Genomic DNA, 23,980 nt, shown 5'->3' with positions numbered 1-23,980 from the left:
CATAAATACACCAATTTGAAGTTGACCATTTTTTGCGCGTTCCAGACTTTATGTAAAACACAATTCTTCGCTCTTGTGTATCATTATAATTCAAACTATGAACGAATAGTTCCGTTGTGTTCACGAGCGATTATCGTATTTCTAGCGTTTAGAATCATTAGGGCCTAACTGCGATGATCGATTCTTCAGTTAGGCCCTTATAATTCTGAACGCTAGATTTTATTTTACGGCAATTCTCATGACCTACGAAATCAGATCATGAATTGTACGAATTATGCGTTGTATCTGCTGACATGCAATACGAATGTTTTGTACAATTGTCGAGAAAATGGTTTTATTTACGAAACCAAATTTTACGAAACAAGTGGATGGTAATTAACGTAAAAATGTTTTCAGTTTAGCGAATGATGAAAAATAATAGCCTTTTAACATCTGATCACATTGCACATTTATTTGACTTAAACCAACCATCTAAAACCCGAATCCATCACACCACTTTAGTCTTGCGTCGTTCAATGAACCAATATTTGAGAATTAAACTAGCCGGTTGCTCCAGGCAAAAGTACACCACCATTCCCATAGCGTAGGAAAGCCCAACTAGAACCATCAACAGGAGCGTAATGTGATATACCGACAATTCAGGCATACCAGGCAGATAGTTGACCAGTAGCCGAACCAAAGGAACGTGCAGTACGTACACGCTGTAGGACAGTTTACCCAAGGTGGTCATCGGCCGGGAGGCTAGAAACCTTCGGATGGAACCTGCAATGGAAGAATGAAAAATAATCTTAGTATTGATAATGCCATCCTTAACCCTTTAAATAAAACTAATTTCCCGTAAATTAATAGCTTGTTTAATTCTGTTTTTTTTTTTTTTTTTTTTGCATATCTCCAAGAAAAATTTGATTTCAGCTAAGTTTTAAGCTAGTTAAATTTTCTTGTAGAGGTTGTGCCAACAATACCACCCCAAGTAACAATTTTGGTTTTGTGAGGGTTCTGAAGACCATGATTTAGACTTGTAGAATGCCTTATGCCGTGATCTTGCCAACAGTGTTCTTACTCGCGGAGGTGGTGTTCTCGTAGCTGTTTCCAATGCATTTGCCTCTTGCCAGATCGCCTATGAACAATTTACTTCGATTGAGACTGTTTGGGTTAAAATTAGCCTCGCTTCACGGAGCATTTTTTATTGGAGCGGTGTACATTTCCCCTGAACGACGTCTCGACTGTAGCATAATGCAACTTCATATGGATGCTGTAGAATTTGCTTCTTCTATGGCTAATTCTAGATAGATCTGGAATTAGGGCGTATCAGCCTTTGTAAACAATGACTTCTCTTGTTGATTTCTCGGAATTCAAGACACGACTAAACAAATCAACATATCCATCGGGTAGGAGAAGCCTTCCTCTACTCGATGGTGATGTCGATTTGCCATGGAGAGCCATGACTTCTGAGAAATCATCGAGATAAGTCATTGTTTACAAAAGCTGTTACGCCCTAATTCCAGCTCTATCTAGAATTATTCAGACATGATTCTTATGCTCAGTGATTTCAATCAGCCTGGACTTATCTGGTCGTACTCAGGTCAGGGATTTGCATATCCTGATCCAATAGCATCTGTTACTACTCCGGCCAGCCGCTTGCTTGTGGACGGTACTGGTTTTCATGGATCGGGACAGATAAATCTAGTTCCCATCTTTCAGTCTCATTTCCTAGACTTGGTGTTCGTTAGTGAAAATTCACTTCTTGACTGTACCGTTACTGAGGCCTGATGTCATCGTTCCTCTTTACAACTTCCATCCTGCTTTGGATATTTCTATCGCAAATAGATCTCAACTTCACTTTGATGAAACTTCGATTGTCTATCGTTTCAACTTCCGGAAGACTGATTTACGTTTGTTGCGACGTTCCTTGTCCAAGATAGAGTGGAACGTGTTGAATGACCTGGAGATCGACATAGCTGTCGATCGCTATAATTGCTTTCTGCGCGACTGTATTTCTGCTTTAGTGCCAAAGTGCCTACCTCCTAGAAAACCGCCATGGACTAACGCTACTCTTCGCAACCTGAAAAGAGCACGTGCTAGAACACTTCGTGCCCTTATTCATCGGCGGTGTTTCTTGACCAAACGGAATTTTATCGCCGCTACAACAAGCTTCTCTACCAACGGTATGTAATTCGCATTGAACGCAATCTGTGAAGCAATCCTTGGGGATTCTGGTCGTTCGTAAATACTAAAAGAAAGGAAACTGGTCTCCCGTCGAAGGTGTTTCTGGGCAACGACGTAGCATTGACAACTGAGGATAAATGCAGGCTTTTTGCAAGGCACTTCTCGAGCGTTTTCTCGAACGACTCACCATCGCAAGCTGAAATCAATCTAGCAGTCCGCGATGTGCCAACCGATGTCGTAAACATGGATGTTTTTACTGTGGATGTTGAAATAGTTCTCTCTGTGATAAGGAAAACTAAATCTTCTTTTTCACCCGGACCGAGCGTTATGCCATCTGCTGTGCTGAAAAAATGCTGTTATATTTTAGCCGCCCCGCTGACCCTGCTTTTTAATCTATCGCTCCATCAGCGTAAGTTTCCCACGCTTTGGCAATGCTCTACTATGTTCCCTGTTTTCAAGAAAGGAGACAAATGCAATGTGGAAAACTACCTTGGGATTACCTTGCTCGGGGTCGAATCTAAAGTGTTCGAGTCGCTGGTCAACGAGAGATTGTTTGGTTCCTGCAAAAACTACATTAGCACCTGCCAACATGGCTTCTTTCCTGGCCGCTTCGTCGAAACGAATCTCGTCAGCTTTACGTCTTTCTGCATGGAAAATGTATCTAAGAAACTCCATGTGGATGCCATCTACACAGATCTTAAAGCTGCGTTTGATAAAGTTGTGCACGTCATTCTACTAGCAAAACTGGACAAAATTTGATGTTCTGCTCCCTTCTGCAGTTGGCTGAGATCTTACCTCGTACAACGGCAAGTTACTGTCTGCATCGAAAACTACTCATCTTACTGCTTCTCGAACAGTTCCGGAGTTCCACAGGGAAGCATACTGGGACCACTGCTCTTCTCTCTATTTGTGAACGATGCAACGTTTATCTTGCCTAGCGGAGGTAAATTGTTTTTTTGCGGATGACCTGAAAATTTACATTGTTGTTCGCAACCAAGCTGATTGCTTAGAATTACAACTTTCATCATTGGTGTGTGCATAATTTTATGCTCCTGTGCGTCTCAAAGTGTTGTATCACAGACAAACAGACGTAACTCTTCATTGTGTATCTTCGTTCATGCATTTAACGGTTGATTTGAATATTATCAGTTCCGCGAACTACTCGCCGCAGCGCTGGCATCGGATCACTTTGACGTTTCTATATATTCTATAGAACTTCTTTGCAATATTGTTTACGAGTTAGCGAGCAAGCTTGTTTTCCGCGAGAAGCCAGAGAGATGTCGTTACTGAGGTTATATGTTTTGAGATTCTATGTTTTCAAGAACAAGTTTTTCTAAGAGTTACGTCTGTTTGTCTGTGGTTGTATGATTAGCTTCCACCGAACTAGACATGTTATTTTGTTCGATTATAATGTTGCTGACACTGTACTCCAACCTTGGCGTTGTGTTGGATGAAAGGCTTACTTACACTCGCCACTTCTCAGCCACAATCGACAAAGCGAACCGTCAACTAGGATTCATGTTCAAAATCTCAAACGAATTCCGGGATCCTTTGTGTTTTAAAGCTCTTTACTGCTCATTGGTGCGCTCATTGCTTAAGTTTGCGTGTGTTGTCTGGAGTCCCTACCAGGCAGTATGGATTGCACGATTCGAAGCTGTCCAACGTAGATTCGTCAGATACGCATTGCACTATCTTCCTTGGAGCGACCCGCTTAATCTACCACCGTATGCTGATCGCTGTCGTTTGCTGGGCTTGGATACTCTTGTTGAGCGAAGAAACGCATCGCAGGCTGTCTTCGTTGCCAAAGTTTTGCTTGCTGAATATGATGTGCCGGAGTTACTGGCTAAGATTAATGTATATGCACCTGTCCGTACACTCCGCCCGAGAGCTTTGCTACACGAGGAAGCGCACAATACCAATTATGCAGCAGGTCTCTTGTCGCCATGGTTCGTCAATTCAACGTGGTATCCGACCAATTCGATTTTGGAATCACTTCATCCCGATTTCGTAATCGCTTAATGTCGGGCAATTTTAATGAATGACTACTTTTAGCTTTAAGTGTTTCATTAAGACTTTAAAGTCAGATGGACTAATAATAAATAAATAAATAAATAATAATAATAATAAAAAACCGCGATAAAACTTGCAATGCTACTTGGGACTAATCTAACTGAAAAATGATGTACAGTTGATCGAAAGCAAATTTTCTCACCTTAAATAATTGGGTTGTTTAACTTCGAACAATATACCGGTTTTTATACATCATATGATAGAGCTTCGTTTTCTCAGCACAACGATATTTTTATTGATCCCGTAGACATTCACCTCGATTTTTAAATCAAAATTTAAATTTGTGATCGTTGACACTAAATCCCTAAATCTATTCGTTGACAGCTCGCTCCCATACAAAGTCCCACCAAGGGGCGCTAAGATGGTGATTTTTGCTAATGTAATCGTGCTTATTTTAAATAGTTCCAGTGTACCAAAATTGATGATATTTTGGATATCGGTTCCATTTTTAATGCAGATAACGAGTATTTATTTATCTCAATACCCCTAAACAACCCAATTGATATAGCTTTATTACAGCCGCTGATATTTGTATTTTAGTAAACATACTTTTTTTAAGTGCAATTTTTTTTTTAACTGTACAGTCAACTTTCGCTCGTTGAGCTGAGCCCGTAGCCCACCTAGTGAAAGGCTTTCGTTAGTTGGGCTGAGCTGTCAAGCTGAAAATTGGTTGAGGTATACACCGATTGTTTATTATCATTACAATCCTTTATCAACTATCCAAATTGTTCATACATGAGCCCCTCAGAAATGAATCAGCACTGTCAGAAATGACATTTGACTTCGATTTAGGTTGGCTACAGCCCAACTTACGGGAGCCCAACTAAAACGTAGCCCACTTAAACATAGCCCAACGAGCGAAAGTTGCCTGTATCTAGAAAACTATCCTACTGAGATTTTTCCTGACTACATTTTTGTATTCAACACACGATTTTACATGGAAAATTAGCACCAGTAAACTAGTGCTAAGCTAAGTCTGTAAATTTCTTCTTTAAAAAAAATATTCTTAAATACATATTATTAATAGTTCTTCTTCCTGGGCGGTTGCGATTGATAGCCGTTTTCGCCCGCGTTCGCAACTTCCTCAGCATATAAGCGATTTACAAAAATTTGGGTTATTGAGCTGAACCGCGGAATTGAGGGAAAAATATTAATTTTTGGTAGTTTATCATCTCCATGTAGGGAAAATAGGCGTAAAATGCCCATTGCAGACAAAATGTCCCCCCCCCTTATATCTCAGCCAAAAATTGCTGGCATACGTTGCACTTTAAACACCCTTTAAACGTACTATGTGAAAAGAAGCAAACATCTTTTGAATGAAAAAATATATAAAATTGTAAAACAGAAAACCACGCAGTTATTTCATGAAACAGCTACAATTAACGATTTGGCACGGAGAACAAATTCTTTAAGTTAAGATAACAATCCTAATAGTTACTTTCACAAGGAAAAATATTGTTGTTTGAAAGAAACCTACAGTTATTCCAACATAAATTTGACCGTCAACTCAATCATATCTACCTAATAGATTCAACTGTTCATCTTATACTCAATTCAACTATAACTTTGATCAATTATAACAACCGTCAAATGTAATTTATTTATATAATTTGGATTCAACTGATCATCATAAATCTACATACTTTTAACTTGTGATGCGTAGAGCTCACGGTTAAAATCTAAGTTAATGTTCTTGTTTTCCTTTTTTATGATTTTGCATTTGTGTTTGTGTTTTGAGATCGATAAAGAAGTAAAACAAACATCCTAAATATGTCGATAATGAAGAGCAGTTCGTTTAATAAACATTGTAAAATTTTGTTTTCCCAACAATAGTTTTCTTGAATCAACTAAAGCATAGTTGTTGTTGTTCATCTCTTGTAAAATATAGTTGTTGCCCTCTATATATATATACAGTCAAATCAACTATAGTTTCGGGTTATCTCTAGAATAATTGAACAATATAGTTATTTTGACCGGAAAAATAATTGCGTCTGCTATAATTTTTTCTCCGTGAGGTGATGCAAGATGTCATGTACATCGTTCATCTTTCGGGAAATAATTCTAGTAATAATTCTAGTAATAAACTGTATTTGATTTTGCGTTGCAAAAATGAAGTGAGAAATGCTCGCTGCACATCTCGGACTTTAAGTATAAAAATTCATGGTTGTTGATTCAAATGATAAGATTTACCTACTCTTTGCATGTCTACAGTAAACTATGATCCTAATCTATCAATTACTTTAAAGAACACTAAATTTCAACAACTGAGTAAAAAGTTATTAAAAAATGAGTAATTCGTGTGTACAAATGTGCATGCCAAGCATGGTCCCAGATAATTGATAAGTAGCAGATTTTTAGCGATGGTCCAAATCTTAGATCCAAAAGCCAGTATTAGAGCCATTTCCCCTGTGTTTAATAGATAAATCAGCCCAGTGGCAGGCGCGTAGGCAACATGTTATATGGTGACAGCGGGCCCAGCACAGTAAAATAAATGATTTGAGCCCGGGACATGCTGCCTACTGTCAAACGCTGCTGTTGGTATAGGCCTTGTCACTGGCCTGTGATAAATAGATAACATTTGAATTGCCCTGAAGAACATAGATAAAGCCTAAATGCATGCTTCCGTAGCATGAAATCAGTATGCGCATTTTGCTGCAGGTTTTTGCTGGCTTTTTCAGTTTTACAAATTTTGAAATATTCGTTAAGCACATCAATTGTAATGTCTTGCCAATGGCAACTTTTAGATGAAATTTCACTTAAATTCCGTTTTTTCTATTGTGGATTAAACGAAGATCTTCCAAATTTGAGTTTAGCTTACACATAAATCACATAAAGTGCAGGAACTCAGCGATGAACAAATTTGACTCATGTTTTTTCCAGGTTTTTCCAGAAAACAATTCCCGAATATGAGAATAGTAAAGATTAGATTCTCTCAGTCTATTGGTAATACCACTAGACTGAGTAACATATTCGTAAATTTTCCTCATTTTCCGGCAGATTTTTGAGTTTTTGCACAGAAAAATACAAGGCAAATTTACTTATCGCTGAGTTTCTGCATTTCTGGCGATTATGAGCAAACTAAACTCAAATTTGGGTCGTTCTCATTCACCGTGTAGGCATTTGAACCCCATCTCCCCAACCAAGCTATAAACATCCAAAGCGTTCAATTAACAACTGTGGATCAGACTCAAAAGACTGTAAGAAGTGTTGGCCAACAAACAGAAGAAGTTGTAATTTAACTTACCTGGTTGATTTCGGAAGCAATGAATGAAGAGCATACACCCAGCCATCACTCCATAGTTGCGATACAGAACCGAATGGAGTACAATCCACCACGATGAGCGGGAATGTTCATACTCGTAGAACAACGAGGATGACAGCAGTCCTAGCACCAATATGGGGAAAATCAATTTCCTTAAGAGTTTGAAAAGCTAAAATTGGAGAATATTCTAAAACAACTGCAATATGATCTCTAAACTCTTACTCATACCTTGGAATCGTCTAAATTTAGTCTTCCACGTTTCGTTTCGTGATAGAGATACCCAACGATCATTCCACCGATGAAGCTGTTTGCGTTCGTGTATGAGGGTGAATAGATGTGTTTGAACCAGTCTTGATACGACAGCAAGAATTTTAAATCACTGAAAAAGATTAAAATACGAATTATTCCATTCTAAACAACTATGTTTCCAACACCCACCTTAATCTGAGAGGTAAAACCGATTCCAGTCCGAATTGATAGATCAATCCTGCAGGAAGAGCAACCGAAGTGACCAGTAGTGCCACCAGCAAAGGCTTCGTGATCTTGGGATGCTTCCAGATAACGGCCAACACTACCAATGCACTCATAAATAGTTGCTGATCTGCTCCCAAGTACCACCCATGAAGAAAGCACCGCTCATCGGTCAACGGAAGATTGTTTACGAAGAACACATTATACCATGCACGATCACGGCAGATGTTCCGCTCGGTGATCAGCGTTAGGTATCCCAATGGACCAAGCCTCAGCCCAGGAATGGCATGACCCACCACGGCTAGCAGCAGAAAGAAATAGTAAACCGGAAGTATCCGAAGCCACCGGTTGATGATCTTCGTGTGGAAGTATTCAGCACTGAACTGCGGTCTACGTTCTATGTCCTTTAGAAAGTTTACCATCAGCAGCAATCCACTGATGACGAAGAAAGTCTGCACGGAGAGGGGCGCCGTCGAGGCAAAGTTCACCATAAAACGACTCTGAATCATCTGTTCTGCTGCCTCCGGGTTTGTTAGGGGTAGTACAGCGAATACCAAAAGACAGTGAATGATCAGCACGTAGATGTTGATGAACACCCGTAGACCGTCTATGTAGCCAAATTCCTTGTACACTTCGGATTCAGTTTCCCTGATAAACCGACTCCAGTTTCGTCGCAACGAGAAGGATGATACGATTATGTGATCTGAAAGAATAGGTAATTGAGCAACATTCGATACCAAATTCAAGCGACGCAATTGCGTCTACATACCTTTAAATCGCTTATCCCCCGCGAGCCATTCGACGGCATTTGCTCCTACAACGGTACTCACCAATGTAACAACAATAGTGAGGAAAACCACCGTCAGCCAGTCTGAAACTTGCAGGACAATGAAGTTGACATTACCTTGACATTCTCTTTCAATGCAAAGACATTACCTAGGTCGCTGCGTGCCTCCAGCGGGTCATTGCTGATGCAATATTCGATCTCCGAGTAGCCGCGATGGGAAAGCTGGTAATTGCGTTCGAGGCGTCTGTTGACGCATACGTTGATCAGTTTGCTGTATTTCAATTTAAACGGTTCCACAATCTCCCGAGCGTAGTCCATGCGAAAGATGTACTGTAAAATGAATGGAGATCAATATGTTTAAAATGTAAGTATTTTCGAACGAATGTTGCCAACAATGAATATCATTTTTTTGATTCGGTATGCTGAGCTATTTTGCCACACCCAAAAAATATCATCCTTGCGAAATGTACAAATCGCTATAACCTGGATGGAGAAATTCCTTTATTTCACATGCCGGGATTTTTAATTTGAGAACCTTTAACCCCTTTAAATCTTTCTTGAATATCTGTAGCAGAATTTGGATCCAGAACATTCACAAATATATCTATTACCTTCGTTTGCTATTTGTTCTGATTTATCCTCGGATTTATAGAATGTATTGAATACAGACATCATTTTTTGTACATGGTTATTGTACTAGAAGCACTGGTGAAAAATACGATCTAGCAGTGAAACAAACCGTGAACATTTAAATCAATTTTTTTAGTCGTGTATCTAGATGGTAGGGTAGAGCGCTACTTCGTCGTAATCGCCCATTTCCGTTCTATCGATCAGAAAAGATCAATAATATCAATGATTTGACCGTGCACAAATCAACTATAAGTTTGTTCCGATGTGTTAGTTCATTAGGGTCTGTTCATAAACTACGTAGACAGTTTTTTTTTTTTGAATTTTGAAACCCCCCCCCCCTCCCCCTGCGTAGACAATTGTCCATACAAAAATTTTAAAATTTGTATGGACCGTGGATAATTCTCAACCCCCCCCCCCCCTAAACTGTCTACGTAGTTTATGAACAGCCCCGTAGCTACAACATAAATCCTATTAGAGCGCATTTTATGAATATTTACGCTCATTGTTCTCAAAACAAAAGAAGCGCTCCTAGCGCATCCCCTTTTTCTACGTTTATCCGTAGGACGAAGAAAATATAATGGCGTTTCAATGCGTTTGGACGGAATGGAAACTCGTAGGACGAATTTAGAATCAAGAAGCAGTTTTAGATTTTAAACAATATCTCAACAATTTTTTGACTCTTTATCAAATCCAAATGAAAAGATAAATCAATTTAGAAGTCATCTGTGACAGAAATATTCCTTTTTTTCAAACCAGTTAAAAAAAGAGGTAAAGCGGAAGTTGTGCTTAGTAGGACGGAAATTAGAACAAAACCAGGTCGTGAGATGGCCATCATTCATAGTTGATCGAAAAATCATTGAAATGCATTGTTAAGATGGTTGAAAGTTATGAAGCTAGTCTCGACTGATGAAAAGTCTCAGTATTTGCAGTTTTTGGAGTCCTTCCTTAGATTGGCGAGTGGAATCTTGTAAAATGCTTAATCCTTCCGGTGGAACTTCTATATGTTGCCGACATCTATCTTGACTTCCATTGCTCTCTCTCTCGCTATTATTTTCTAACCATTTTTTACGTTCACGGGTGTGCATTACCTTTACCAGTTAGTATGTAATCTCTAGGTAATCTTAAAGCACGGCAAAATAGTTTTTACAACAACATTCATGAGAGAAATCATCCACCATAATCTTCATGATCTGCATATGCGAAGAAGTTGACGGAAAATTCCAGGAGTTCGTCGGACATTCCACATATTCAGGGAATTTTATAAAGGCTTTGAGTTTATGGAGCTGAGTTTAAATTCAAGAAACTTCTTGAAAGTGCAGGAATCTTCGTATATGTTCAGGAAGTGTCGTGAAATGTTAGATAACTTTGTTGATATTACGGATTTTCGATTAGATATCAATAAAGTTCTCTGGATATTATTCAAGACTTTTCAAATTGATGAAGTAATGTTATGAAGATCTGCACCTGTTCAAAAATTCAAATGACGTCTTTCAGACATCATTCCAACAAGGAAATTTGATTGGAGAGTATTTAAACGATATACAGCTGATCGGAGATTTAAAGACCTCTGGATATTTTTCAAAGTCTTAAGAACCGCCGGGAAATGGGAGCTCTGATGATATGTGATTGATGATATGAAACTACCACCCATTGTAGCAAGACATCTGTCAGTAGTTGTGGGCTATCCTCGCTGTTCGACTTGATCAAGCTTAATAACCTCTAATTGTATTCAATCCACCATTTGTATCAAGGGCCAAGAACGGATTGGGTAGATGATTAAGAATATCCTTCCAACAGCAGAATCATACAACCGGTAAAAAAAAACAAGCCATCCTACAGGAGGATGCCCAGTGAGTGGGGAGAAGAGCGTGCCTTCTATTCACGAAATATTAAAGACAGGGAGTTGGAATTCCCTCTCTCCCCATCCATTTCGCTTCAATTGCGTGCCCTGGTAGTCCCTCCCCTTCGCAGGCATGGGCACCAATGACAACTTAATCATCCTGGGAGACTTCAACAATGTTCGTGGTTTTCACTTTCCTTGGTCGATTGGTCAAGCATCATGTAATTTGCTGGATGCCTATTGCACTGCAAGACTCGAACAGATGAATGGGATTCCAAACCATAACAACTTCTTCTTCTTCTTCGCATTTCAAGCTTATTGCATATCACATATTAGCTTATTGCGTGCTCTCAACTTAGTGTTCTAGATGCACTTCCACAGTTATTAATTGAGAGCTTTCCATGCCTGTACCATTTTTGCATTGGTATAATTGTGTGGCAAGTCCAATCATACTTCTATGCCCAGGGAAGTCGAGAAATTTTCCAACCCGAAAAATTCCTAGACCGGACCGGGAATTGAACCCAGCCACCTCCAGCATGGTCTTGCTTTGTAGCTGCGCCTTTACCGACTGAGCTAAGGGAGGCCCCAACAATAACAACCGCATGCACGATCTCTGTTTTGTAAGTGAGGAAATGTGTACTGATTGTTCCATCATATCAGTCCCCTTCGCGCTTGTTAAAAACTGTAGGCATCATCCTCCTCTGCTGGTGAGCATAAAGCTCAACGTTCATCGTAATTTCAAAGACACTGTAGAGAGCGTCCTCTATAGCTTTGGCGAGGATAACTTCAGCGAAATGAATGATTTTCTCTCAAATGTTGACTGTGAAGAGACACTGCCTGACTGTGATTCTAACCTCGCGGCATCGACGACATCCAACATTCTTTTGTACGCAATCGATCAATCGTACCTAAGTGAATCATTCGCGGACCTGTTAAACCCTGCCTGGTCGAATTCAGAGCTTAAGTGATTGAAAAAAAATTATAAGGGCTGCTCTTCGTAAGCACAAGCAAATACCGAACCGATTCCACGAAAGCATGTTAGACTAAAGCGAACACGGATTACAAGCGACTCAGCAACCAACTATACCATGCACAGCAAGACCAGCTTCAGCGTCGTCTGAAATCAAATCCTAAGAACTTTTGGCGCCATGTGAATGCCCAAAGAAAGGAAAGCGGACTACCCTCAAGCATGACGAACGGCGTAGTGGAAGTGGACTCCATCGTGGGTATTGTTGCTCGCACACAATTCAGCAGTGTTTTCAACGACGAACGACTCAGCACTCAGGATGTAATTGCTGCGTCTAGTAACGTCTCTCCCTCAACCTTCTCCAGCCATCAATTTTCTATCACCAGCGAAATGGTTATTTCATCCGGGAAGCAGCTAAAACTACAACGGGTTCCGGTCCAGATGGCGTACCGTCGTTAGTCCTCAAACGCTGCCTAACTGCTCTCGCGACACTTCTAGCCAACGTTTTCAATCTCTCCTTGATGGAAAGAGTCTTCCGTGTTCCCAATCCACAAGAAAGGCTGCAAAAGGACTGTTTCAAACTACCGTGGAATAGCTTCGTTAAGTGCTACCTCCAAACTTTTTGAGTTGATTATACTCGAAAAATTGGTTCAAAGTTCTGCACACTGTATCTCGACGGATCAGCATGGCTTCATGCCGACCAATTTAGTTACGTTCACTTCGTTCATCATTCATGAAGTAGAACGTGGCCATCAAGTAGATGCCATCATCACAGACCTCTCCGCAGCATTTGACAAAATGAACCATGACATTGCGTTGGCTAAATACGACAGGATAGGTGTTGGCGAAAGCCTGCTTACTTGGCTCTACTCCTACCTGACTGGTCGTAACATGTCTGTCAAGATTGGAGACTATGTTTCTTCATCCTTCCCCGTGACATCCGGCGTTCCCCAAGGTAGCCATCTTGGGCCATTTCTGTTTCTGTTGTACATGAATGACGTCAATACCATCCTGAAATGCCTTAAACTATCGTATGCGGACGACTTGAAACTCTACTTCGTAATAAAAGATCCTAGTGATGCCATTTTCTTGCAGCAACAATTGGAAGTCTTCGTTGAGTGGTGTCGTATTAACCGCATGTCACTGAATGTCTCGAAATGCTCTGTAATTTCCTTTGGCCGCAAGCGTTTGCTTCATCACCATGACTACAACTTGACGGTCATAACTTTGAAACGTGAATCGACTATCAAGGATCAGGGAATACTGATCGTCACTAAGCTCAGCTTCAAGGATCATGTGGCATACGTAGTATCCAAAGCTTCATCACAACTCGAGTTCATATTCCGCATCGCAAAAAAAAAATCAAAGATGTATACTGCCTAAAAGCATTATACTGTTCGTTGGTGCGACCTATTTTGGAGTATTCGACGGTCGTGTGGTCTCCATACTACCAAAATGAAACCATGCGTATTGAAGCTATTCAACGAAAGTTTTCAACGGTATACTTTAAGCATTTTCGCTGGAAATCTGCCTAGCTATGAAAGTCGCTGTATGCTTATCAACTTAGAGCTTTTGGATGCGAGACTTAACGTAGCAATGGCGAGCTTCGTCGGTGATCTTCTTCAGGGAAACATTGACTGTTCTACACTGCTGAGTAGTATCGTTATCAATACCTGGCACCGTAATCTACGATCGCATGCTTTCCTGAACAACTGCCTCTCCCGAACCAACTACGGATACGTTTTTTTAAATTTCCGAAGATGAAGTTTATTTCATAATGTACCTAGCGTGAAAACCGGTAAGTCAGCCCACTGCATCCTTAAGTAATTACTTTTTTCTTTTCCAATGTCTATATTTCCTATCCCTCTTACCCTCGTCCTCTGTAGATTCCCCATCTGAAATTTCGCTATTGTCTTCTTTATAAATCTCTTCAGCCTTAATTTAATTTTTCTCCCTATCTTCAGTCAAAATTCATTAGGATTAATACTTGAATGTTTAATAAAGTCCTGATTTAATGAGTTTTTCCAAGTTAAGGTGAAAGTGGCTCGTTTCATAATGACTGATTTAATTGATTTTTTTGCAAAATACCGCAACGCTCAGAATTAAGAACTAATATAGCTATCTCTGACATTTTTTACAAGATTTATTTACGGTTTAATTTTTCTGAAAACCATTTTCTAAGTTCAATTTTAGGACCAAAATCACAGTGGTCGCTAACTTTGAGTATAGTGGTCGCTATTTAGTATGAAAAGTAATATTTGACTTCAATAGGTCGTTTCAAAGTATTGTTAGGAACATTTCCTCTGAACAGAATATACCTGTAAAATGCATTATTTCAATACAAACCATTTTTTTGTAACGCAACCCCAAGCATTAGATTTCGTTTTCCTAGCAATTCCGTTGAAATTGTTAAACTTTGGAAAATCATCCGACATTTTGGAATTGAAATTTCCAATTTCAACAGTGGAGTTATTATAAGCATCCAACAGTATTTTATTTAGAAAGATCGAACAACGGAGATGAACCAGCCTGCGACTGAAAATCTCCTAAATAGAGATAATAATAATAATAATAAAAGATCGAACATTTTATCAAAGACTTGTCATTTTAAATACACCATTTTGAAAATCATTCACCATCTTGGATCCACAATTATGGAAATATACCAACATCCAAGAATTGAAATGGCAGAAATTCCCTGAACTTCGGCAGGAGTTCCCTGAACTTCATCAGGGCTTCCCTGATTTCCAAGATTTGAAATGGGAGGACTTCCCTTAGCTTCGGCAGGACTTCCCTGAAGTTCGGCAAAACTTCCCTGAACTTCAGCAGAACTTCTCTGAACTTCTCAGGCAGTGTTGGCAAAATCAGAAATCAATTGATATTTTTTCGCTCTCATGCGCTCGCAAAATCACGCGTGATATTGGAACAAAATGTCATGCTTGACATTGATTTTACAAGCTCCTTTGATATTGCGAGACTATTCGCAACGTGCAAAAATCAAGCTGAGAGTTGACTCGACACAAAAATGATTCCGCTGCACATCGTTTTCTTAGAAAGAGAAAGTATAGTTTGCTATCTATTTTTACTCTTCACCAATGGCAGACACGAAGTGACTGCTGTTAGCCGTTATGGAAGTTTCGGTTGCATTCGGGTGTAAAGCAAAAATCATGAAACTCAATCTCACCACAGTTTGTTGAGATTTGCAGCTGGTGAGTTTTGTAAGCTTGATATTTCGAGCTGCGATATCACAGCTTGCAAAATAAACCACAGTCCTCGAAACATAGGAAAATCCACGAACCCCTCATTTTATCTGTCAACCTTTCATAGAGAATCAAAACAAACATAGTGTAGTACTAGAATTCCAACTAGAATGGGGTCCGGAAATTGATTTACTTGGGACCAATAGGCTAGTCAAGTAGTGAGCCAATTTCAAATCGTTAGTTTCGTATTGATTGTTGCTAAAACTCTATTCTATCTACTGCTACAAAAAGAACTCTGTTTCGTCCACTGTGTGCAAAGTTATCAGCAAATGAGCAGTTCGTGACCAAAACTGTGTATGCCAAGCATGTCGGCAGGACTTCTCTGAAGTTCGACAGGACTTTTCTGAAGTTCGGTAAAACTTCTCTGAACTTCGGAAAAACTTCTCTGAACTTCGGCAGGCCTTCCCTGAACTTCGGAAGGACTTCCCTGAGCTTTGGCATGACTTCCTTGAACTTTGTCAGGACTTTTCTGAAATTCGACAGAACTTACCTGAAGTTCGGCAGAACTTCCCTGAACTACGGTAAGACCATAGAGGTAACTCTAAGACCACTGGGTCCCGAAGAAAATCATTATTATTTTTGGCTCACTCAGTACCAGAACAACGGTCCCAAGTAGTCCCAAGCTATTTCACTCACCCCTGCATGTTCTGCATGAATCCACACACCCCTGATGTTATCTGTCAAACTTTCATAGCGAATCAAAACAAACATAGTGTAGTAATAGAATTTCAACTAGAATAGGGTACGTTAATCGTTTGCTTGGGACCAAGAGGCTACTAAAGTGGTGAGCCAATTTAAAATCGTTAGTTTCGTATTGATTGTTGGTAAGACTTCCCTGAACTTCAGTAGGAATTCCCTGTTCTTCGGCAGGCCTTCCCTGAACTTGGAATCTTGGATTTGAAGTTGTCATTTCGATAGTAGAATTATTATAGTTATACAATAGTATTGTATTTACGAATATGGTGAAAATTTCAATACGTCCCATTTAGCTAATTTGCAATGCTTGTTGGTATTTGTGCATTTTGAATTTAGGTGTGGTTTGAACGGGTATGGAGACAGTATCAACGGAAAAGCATTAACTTTCACCTTAAGCTAGGACGTCATGTGCTTAAATAAGCCGGTTTCCAAAACATTCATAGTCCATGGAGCTCAGGCACACAGCCCAGTGGCAGGCGCTTAGGCAACATGTTATACAGTGACAGCGGGCCCAGCACAGCAAAATAAATGATTTGAGCCCGGGACATGCTGCCTACTGTCAAACACTGCTGTTGGTATAGGCCTTGTCACTGGCCTGCAGGCACATGATTGATGCTCCAAAATGTCCCGGCTCAAATCTCATTGTAGTTAATTTTCATAACATCGATTGCAATGGATAAAAGAGCTCCATTCAAATTGAAAAATATCCAGGGAATCGTCTGCGTTATATTCCGTGGATATCAAACCTCTAAGGCTGTGAACCATTTGCCAAGTTAAATTTAACTCGGGGTTAAAAGAGACATGTCGAAAGTTATTTTCTATGTTCGAAAATCCCTGTGCTGTCGATCGATAGGTTTTCGAGAAGAACTTAGCCAAGGTTGTCAAAATTTAACTTCTTGTCTGTCAGAAGCAACCACGCTCGGATAGCACACTGATAAATTGAACTATTCCCATTTTGCTTGAAATTTGATCAATTTGACATTAAACACAGTTTAATCATATCGAATGATTAAAAATTAATCCTCTCTTTCTAAAATATAAGCATATGATATTAATCCCAGTTTAATCATGGTGTATTAGAATGTAGAATATCTTTTTTTGAATAAATTTTAATAATTTTTGATTCTATTTTAATAATTTTTGATTGAATTTTAATCTCTTTTGATTATAAATCAGTATTGAAAAATACTAAAATTAAATACTGGAAAGATTATTTCGATTTTAATCATGCATGACTACTGCCGAAGTAATCATGGCTCGGACTCAATAAGGTGAAGCGGGAATCTGCATACTTTTAAAGCTTTTGTGATTTAATTTATCTTTGAGTGTAGGTGAAAGATGGAAAGTTATCAATTAACCCTGCACTCAAAGATAAATTAAATCACAAAAGCTTTAAAAGTAAAAAAAAAAGTTAAAGTTTGACAGATGGAAAGCTATCGATTAACCCTGCTATGCGAGCGTGGTTATTTCTGACAGACAAGAAGTTAAATTTTGACAATCGTGGTTGAGTTCTTCTCGAAAACCGGTCGATCGACAGCACAGGGATTTTCGAACATTGAGAATAACTTTCGAATGGTGCACAGCCTACTAAGACTCTGAACCATTTGGTGGATTGAAAAAAAAAAGTTAAAATAATCCACCAAATGGTTCAGAGCCTTAGGCTGTGCACCATTTGCCGAGTTAAATTTAACTCGTGGTTAAAAGTGACATTTCGAAAGTTATTCTCAATGTTCGAAAATCCCTGTGCTGTCGATCGACCGGTTTTCGAGAAAAACTCAACCACGATTGTCAAAATTTAACTTCTTGTCTGTCAGAAATAACCACGCTCGGATAACAGGGTTAATCGATAGCTTTCCATCTGTCAAATTTTAACCACAAGTTAAAATAATCCACCAAATGGTTCAGAGCCTTAGAAAGATGGATGGGATGGAGTGGAACGGTTTTTGTCCAACAAAAGTCCCATTCTGTCCCGTTGTGCCTCGATGTACGAGGAATGTATAGGTGCAAATGTATATTTCCCTGTATTTTTCCTTGACCTGATAAAAGGTTCTACCAGCAGGGTATCGTAGACTAAATGAATTACAATTACAAAAGCAATAACTTACCGTATGATTGATTTCAAACTGCGCTTGAAACAACCGCTGCCGATCATTCTCGCCCAGCGCCGCCAGCTCTCTCTCGCAATCCGCCACGCAAACTCCCCAATCCAGCTGGTTCCGTCGAAAATTCGTCACAATCCGATCTGAATCCTAGACTCGAAATCATACCATCAGTTCCACAACAACCCAGTCTTCCACTTAATTACACACTTACAATAGGATCCACGTCCGACTTCAGAACCACTCGAACATAGCAAAACACCCCAGGGGAGTTTACCTGGCGACACTTGTCGAAATCGTCATACCGGTAGATGGGAGGAATTATGTTCGAAGTTGAACCATCACCGTTGGAAGCAAAGGCCCTTCCGAGCACTAGCAGTAACACGTACGAAATTCCACAATAAAACTGCATTTTCTACCTCTGTGCGAGGCCACCTTTGCCAGTCGCGACTCAAATTCAAACTGAACCCGGTTTCCACATGCCTACCTAGAATGTGTCTCCGACCGACGCAGGCAGACGACAAATCACATTGCTATAAGCGATCCCGAGATCAGTCTACGCGAGTGCCATAAGCTTATCACGTTATTCGCTACCCTTTCGTTCCCCGTTGAGTGCTGCTTCAACCACTCTATATTCAAGTATTTAGGTACCTACTGAGTATAGCTAGGCTAGGTCGAGCCCGCGATGATCATTGGTTGATGTCATATTAAGCTTTTTCTTACTGCCGAGCTTGGTCGATTTACCGACCGGCCGAAGCATTGCTGAATAGCAGTTGAGATAACTCTACGACACACAGCGGGGGGTCAAGCGCAATCCGTTTGACCCGAAATGGATCAATTTATTATACGGCGCAACGTGCCGGGTCAATTTGTTCAAGTAAAAGATTTTTTAATTAATTCCGTGTCATTACACAGTGCAATGTGGGGCTAATGAAAAATATGATTGCTATTACAAATTTGCTTCAGTGAGTATAATGGACAATTGCAATCACTTGTTCACTAGCAACTATCGATAATCGATGAAAAATCCAAACTGATCGTCCCATACAAAGTATCTAAATTTACCTCCAGAGAAAAATCCATGTTAAGACCTGAAGGGTCTCTTCGGATTTTTAAAAAAGAACGCGAACTCGTTGACGGTCGGAACATAAGTGAGAAATAATTTTTGACGTAGGACTACGTCTTTGATTTCTATATGGGGGTACACTTTGTGAAAACCGAAAATGGAACATGTAACAAATTAAGAAAGATTTTGAACGTTAATAACTCAGCTGCCCCTGGTCCAATTTCAATAATTTTATCACCAATCGATCAAAAATATGGCTACGCATCGATAACAAAGCCTCCGAATGTTGATTTTCAACAAGAAACTATTGAAAAAGTAGTAAATGTCCAGCATTGTCCAAAAGCGTAGAATTAACTAACAAATCCACCAATTACCTACATGCATATGCTGCTTCCCCAGCACAGTCGTCAGAGAGTAGTAAGTAGACGAAACAAGTCGAAGTGGCATTCGCCTCCGATCCTCGGGCGCGTGCGAATAGGGAGGATGGGATTGCGTAATATTTTGCACACTCATCGCCATATTCAGAACCAAACGCAAATTCTTCGAGATAACTACCATCCGTCGTCTGGCTCGCCGTGGCGGTGTCTGACGTATCTCCGGTCTGATTTACGAGGTGTGCTGAAGGTGTTCCTGAAAATGAGATCCATGATGCTGTCACCTACACTAAACACGCCAAGCGTAAGCGGCCATGGATGTCATCTACGTTTTGAAGTGACAGAGACGCACTCTGTTTGGTTTCCGATGTTAAATCATCACCTACTTTGGCAACAAAACGGCTCTTTTCAGGGCCACCAAGCTTATTACAGTAAAGAGTAGTAATAGAATTCTTCTGTCTGTTTGTCCTGGAAGCAGGGGTACAAATTATTTTGATCAACCTTGATCAACTTTGAATCGCCACGGCCGGATATTTTAGATGGAAGAAGGAACAATGTAGCATCTAATTCGACGAAGACGGCAGGAAACATTTGTGAAGCCGAGTTATTTACGAAAGAGAGTGTCGATGAAGAGAATCGATCAATGTAGATAGGACCTATTGAAAAGTGACGCGAAATTTGTTTTCTGTACTGAGCTCCAATGCTACCGACGCCAGGGAGGCAGCTCCCTCACCTGGACCCTACCAATCGACCCATCAAATAAACAGGGGACAAACGGCTTTACTTCCCGAAGGAAGGCGTGATTAGAGATGTTATGCCTTAGAACATGCAAGTGGCGCCGACTGAGATTGGACCCAGGCCTGCTGGGGTGAGAAGTAATCACGCTAACCACCGGCGCCGATACCTTTCAAGGTGATATGACGGCAAATAAGAACGACCCAAGTTGAGTTTAGTTATCTCAGAAATAAGAAATAAAGTGCAGGAACTCAGCGATGAGTAAATTTGCCTAATGTTTTCCAAGGTTTTCCCAGGGTTTTCCAGGGAAAAATTCCTGAATTTGAGAAAAGTAAAGATTGGATTCACTCAGTCTATTGGTACTACTCCGAGACTGAATAAAATTTTCGTCATTTTCCTCATTTTGTGGCAGATTTTTTAGGTTTTCCACAGGAAACAAAGAGACAAATTTACTCATCGCTGAGTTTCTGCACTTTTGGCGATTATGAGTGAACTAAACTCAAATTTGGGTCGTTCTCATTCGCCGTGTACGCAAAAGGAAAAGAGCCAGTAATGGGAGGAGTCTTTGTAGCTTTTATACCACTTGGTTGCACATCATTCTGCTTTAACCTGAAGAGATATAAAAAAGCCCTGCTGTATGGCATTAGCTCATTTTCGCTTCGGACGGCGTGGTGAGCAGCAATAGCAGCAGTAGGAAGGTGGTGGCTAGTCCACTCCGTCACACCCAACAAGCAACAATTGACTGGTCGTGGCAACGGAGGAAAGGTCTGGTAAAGGAGGTGCCAAGCATCATCGCAAAGTTCTTCAAGATAACCATCATCCGTCGTCTGGCTCGCCGTGGCGGTGACAAACGTATCTCCGGTCTGATTTACGAGGTGTGCTGAAGGTGTTCCTGGAAAATGAGGTCCGTGGTGCTGTCACCTACACTAAACACGCCAATCGTAAGTGGCCATGGATGTCCTGTACAATAAAACGGCTCTTTTCAGGGCCATCAAGCTTATATCAGTAAAGAGTTGGAATAGAATTTATCTGTGCCTGTTTGTCCATATTCAGAACCAAAAGCCCCCAACGACCACACAAAATGCTCTCTAGAGTTGTAATCTTGTAACCAAACTTGGAAGCAGGGCTGCATGTGATTTTGATTGATTCTCTAAATCAACTTTCTCTTTGAAAAAGATAACCACAAATTTGGTACGCCTACAATTCAAAACGGAAAGAGCTGAGATAATAGATAATTGATCAATGAAAAGAACGAAAAGCTCTTCACATTTATTCCGTCCACTAGCGGTCCTACGTCAAGCTTCCGTTCGTGCCCGTAGGTACAGACCCTTCTACTTTTTTTCAATTATGATCAAAGTACAAAATGCAAACTGCAGTAGCTACTCGTTGGCAACGGCTTGAATTTCTCACGGGTTGATTGCCTCGGGTGTGGTGCAGCGTCAGCGAATCGCAGGTGCTCGATCGTCCGGTGTGTTATATTGATGATTTGATGATTTGGTGATTGGGTGTTAACTTCCATATCCATATTCCATAACTGAATATTAGGGTGCCAATTAAATGTATGGGGAAAAAGTTACCGTCGGATACAACATATACAAAATGCCTCGAAAAAAAAGACATATGCTAAATTTGGGCTCAATCGGACAGAATTTTGGGTGGTGGATTGAATTTTGCGACGAACACCATTCAATAAGCAAAGATGGGCAAAAAAATTGAGTCACAGTTAGAAAGCCAAGAGCACAATTTCATTAAAACTTTTAAGTTATCAACTGACCTATTAGACGTTTTTAACACTCACGAAGGCGTACATACAATTAAAAAAAGTTTTTGATTACCCACGAAGTGGAAGTAGTGATGCAAACATTCCAGTTTAAACTGGATTCTTCCAGTTTTTTTGAACGTACCCAGTTGAACAGTTAAAGTTTAAAATTTTCCAGTTTTTCTAGAATTCATCCAGTTTTTCATTATTAACTGACAAAATCCCAACGCTGCAAAATGCGTGTCGATGTATTTTGACATGGCTGGTTCTCGGCATTGCGATGATCAATCATTATAATTCAGCCAAGGTCATGGGGTGGTCATTCTACACCCTTATTTTGTGCCAACATTTTTCTCAGTGTACCTCAAGTGTGCCGCAGCTGTGCCGGCAGTGCCGAGAGATCCAATCATTGGACTAAAAGAGACTGAATAGAGATTAGTGACGTTTAAGCGGGTGTATCACCGTTTACAATTGTTTATTATTTTCCTCTGGCTAACCTCAAAAATGTATGAAATTAGATCTGTCAAAATGAGCTTCACAGCGATTTGTTATGTATTTCCTTCAAATTTTCACTAATACGCTCTCACATATCGCATCAATACAACCGGTCGTAAAAATCTCTATTGGGTGATCATCTTATCCATTTGACAGGTTTTCTGCTCGATTAAAATAACTTTTCCTACGACTTGTCGTATCTTTATAAATTCAGCCTCTTTAATCGGACTGACAAGTCTTATTCCTAAATTAGACTCTTTTAAGTTTTAAGTTCACAATAATGATTGTGATGCATTTGCTCTTTGTGAAACTTGGCTCTCTTCAGATATTGATCTTCCTTTTTATGATTTTAACATTATTCGACTGGATCGTGAGGATTCGCGTGGAGGAGGGGTACTTTTGGGGATCAAAAAATGCCATTCCTTCTATAGAGTGAATCTTCCACAATTTCCAGGTATTGAAGTTGTCGCATGTCAGGCTATTTTCAAAGGTAAGAGCCTTTGTATTGCTTCTGTTTATATTCCTCCTAGAGCCGTTGTTAGTCGAAAACAACTTTCAGATATATGTTCGGTACTTCCTGCTCCACGGTTGATCATGGGAGATTTCAATTCCCACGGTACAGGCTGGGGGGAACTGTATGATGACAACCGTTCTACTTTTATATATGACCTCTGTGATAACTTCAATATGACAATTCTTAACAATGGAGAAGTAACACGTTTGGCTGGACCATCTTCGAATGGAAGTAAATTAGACCTCACACTTTGCTCTAACTCATTATCGTTGGATTGCACGTGGAATGTGATCCAGGATCCCCACGGTAGTGATCACTTGCCGATCAAAATTTCGATTGCCAGTGGATTCAATCCGTCGGAATCCGTTAACGTCGCGTACGACCTCACCCGTAATATCGATTGGACAACGTTCAAGACCGCGAAGACCGCCGTGTCGTCGGTAGAAGGGCTTCCACCGTTGGAGGAATATAACTTCCTCTCCAATCTGATCTTGGACAGCGCGCTTCAAGCTCAAACTCGGCCGGTTCCTGGAACGTCTTTGCGTAGGAAACCTCCTTCCCCTTGGTGGGACCACCAATGCACTGAGGTTTATCGTAAAAAGTCCGACGCGTTTAAGCTTTTCCGGAAACGTGGAACACCCGTGTATTTCGAAGCGTACTCGGCTCTTGAACGCGAACTCAAGAGCCTCATCAAAGCCAAGAAACGCGGATACTGGCGGCAATTCGTGGACGGATTATCGCGTGAAACGTCGATGAATACGCTTTGGAACGCGGCGCGAAGGATGCGTA

At 40.3% G+C, this 23,980-nt stretch overlaps 1 protein-coding gene across 2 annotated transcripts; it reads right to left on the bottom strand.

The window, feature by feature from the left end:
- Window positions 1–453: 453 nt before the first annotated feature.
- Window positions 454–18,739, bottom strand: LOC135708553 (regulator of hypoxia-inducible factor 1-like). 2 transcript variants are annotated; one of them, XM_065230655.1, is made up of 8 exons: window positions 18,463–18,739; window positions 18,255–18,398; window positions 8,906–9,086; window positions 8,739–8,846; window positions 7,937–8,672; window positions 7,727–7,877; window positions 7,481–7,667; window positions 454–762 (listed from the first exon to the last, which is right to left on the bottom strand). In XM_065230655.1, the coding sequence occupies exons 1-8, from the start codon at window positions 18,658–18,660 to the stop codon at window positions 488–490; spliced, it is 1,980 nt and encodes a 659-aa protein (XP_065086727.1). In that variant the 5' UTR covers window positions 18,661–18,739; the 3' UTR covers window positions 454–487. The 2 variants fall into 2 exon arrangements, with proteins under 2 accessions (XP_065086727.1, XP_065086728.1); XM_065230656.1 differs by having other exon boundaries at window positions 8,739–8,840.
- Window positions 18,740–23,980: the final 5,241 nt, after the last annotated feature.

Source organism: Ochlerotatus camptorhynchus, unplaced genomic scaffold, assembly GCF_037179485.1.
Source record: "Ochlerotatus camptorhynchus isolate MF236.1 unplaced genomic scaffold, CSIRO-AGI_Acam_v1.1 ptg000330l, whole genome shotgun sequence".
In the NCBI taxonomy this organism is placed as follows: domain Eukaryota; kingdom Metazoa; phylum Arthropoda; class Insecta; order Diptera; family Culicidae; genus Ochlerotatus; species Ochlerotatus camptorhynchus.
The sequence above is the reverse complement of the archived record's forward strand: the minus strand, read 5'-3'. Positions and strand labels throughout refer to the sequence as shown.

Bases quoted from the DNA above. Each gene is read 5' to 3' on its own strand.
- LOC135708553 (XM_065230655.1), bottom strand. From the start codon at position 18,660: ATGCAGTTTTATTGTGGAATTTCGTACGTGTTACTGCTAGTGCTCGGA. The intron at 8,673-8,738 runs GTATGTAGACGC...CTATTCTTTCAG, and splicing joins GGGGGATAAGCGATTTAAAG to ATCACATAATCGTATCATCC. The intron at 7,668-7,726 runs GTATGAGTAAGA...CTCCAATTTTAG, and splicing joins TAAATTTAGACGATTCCAAG to CTTTTCAAACTCTTAAGGAA.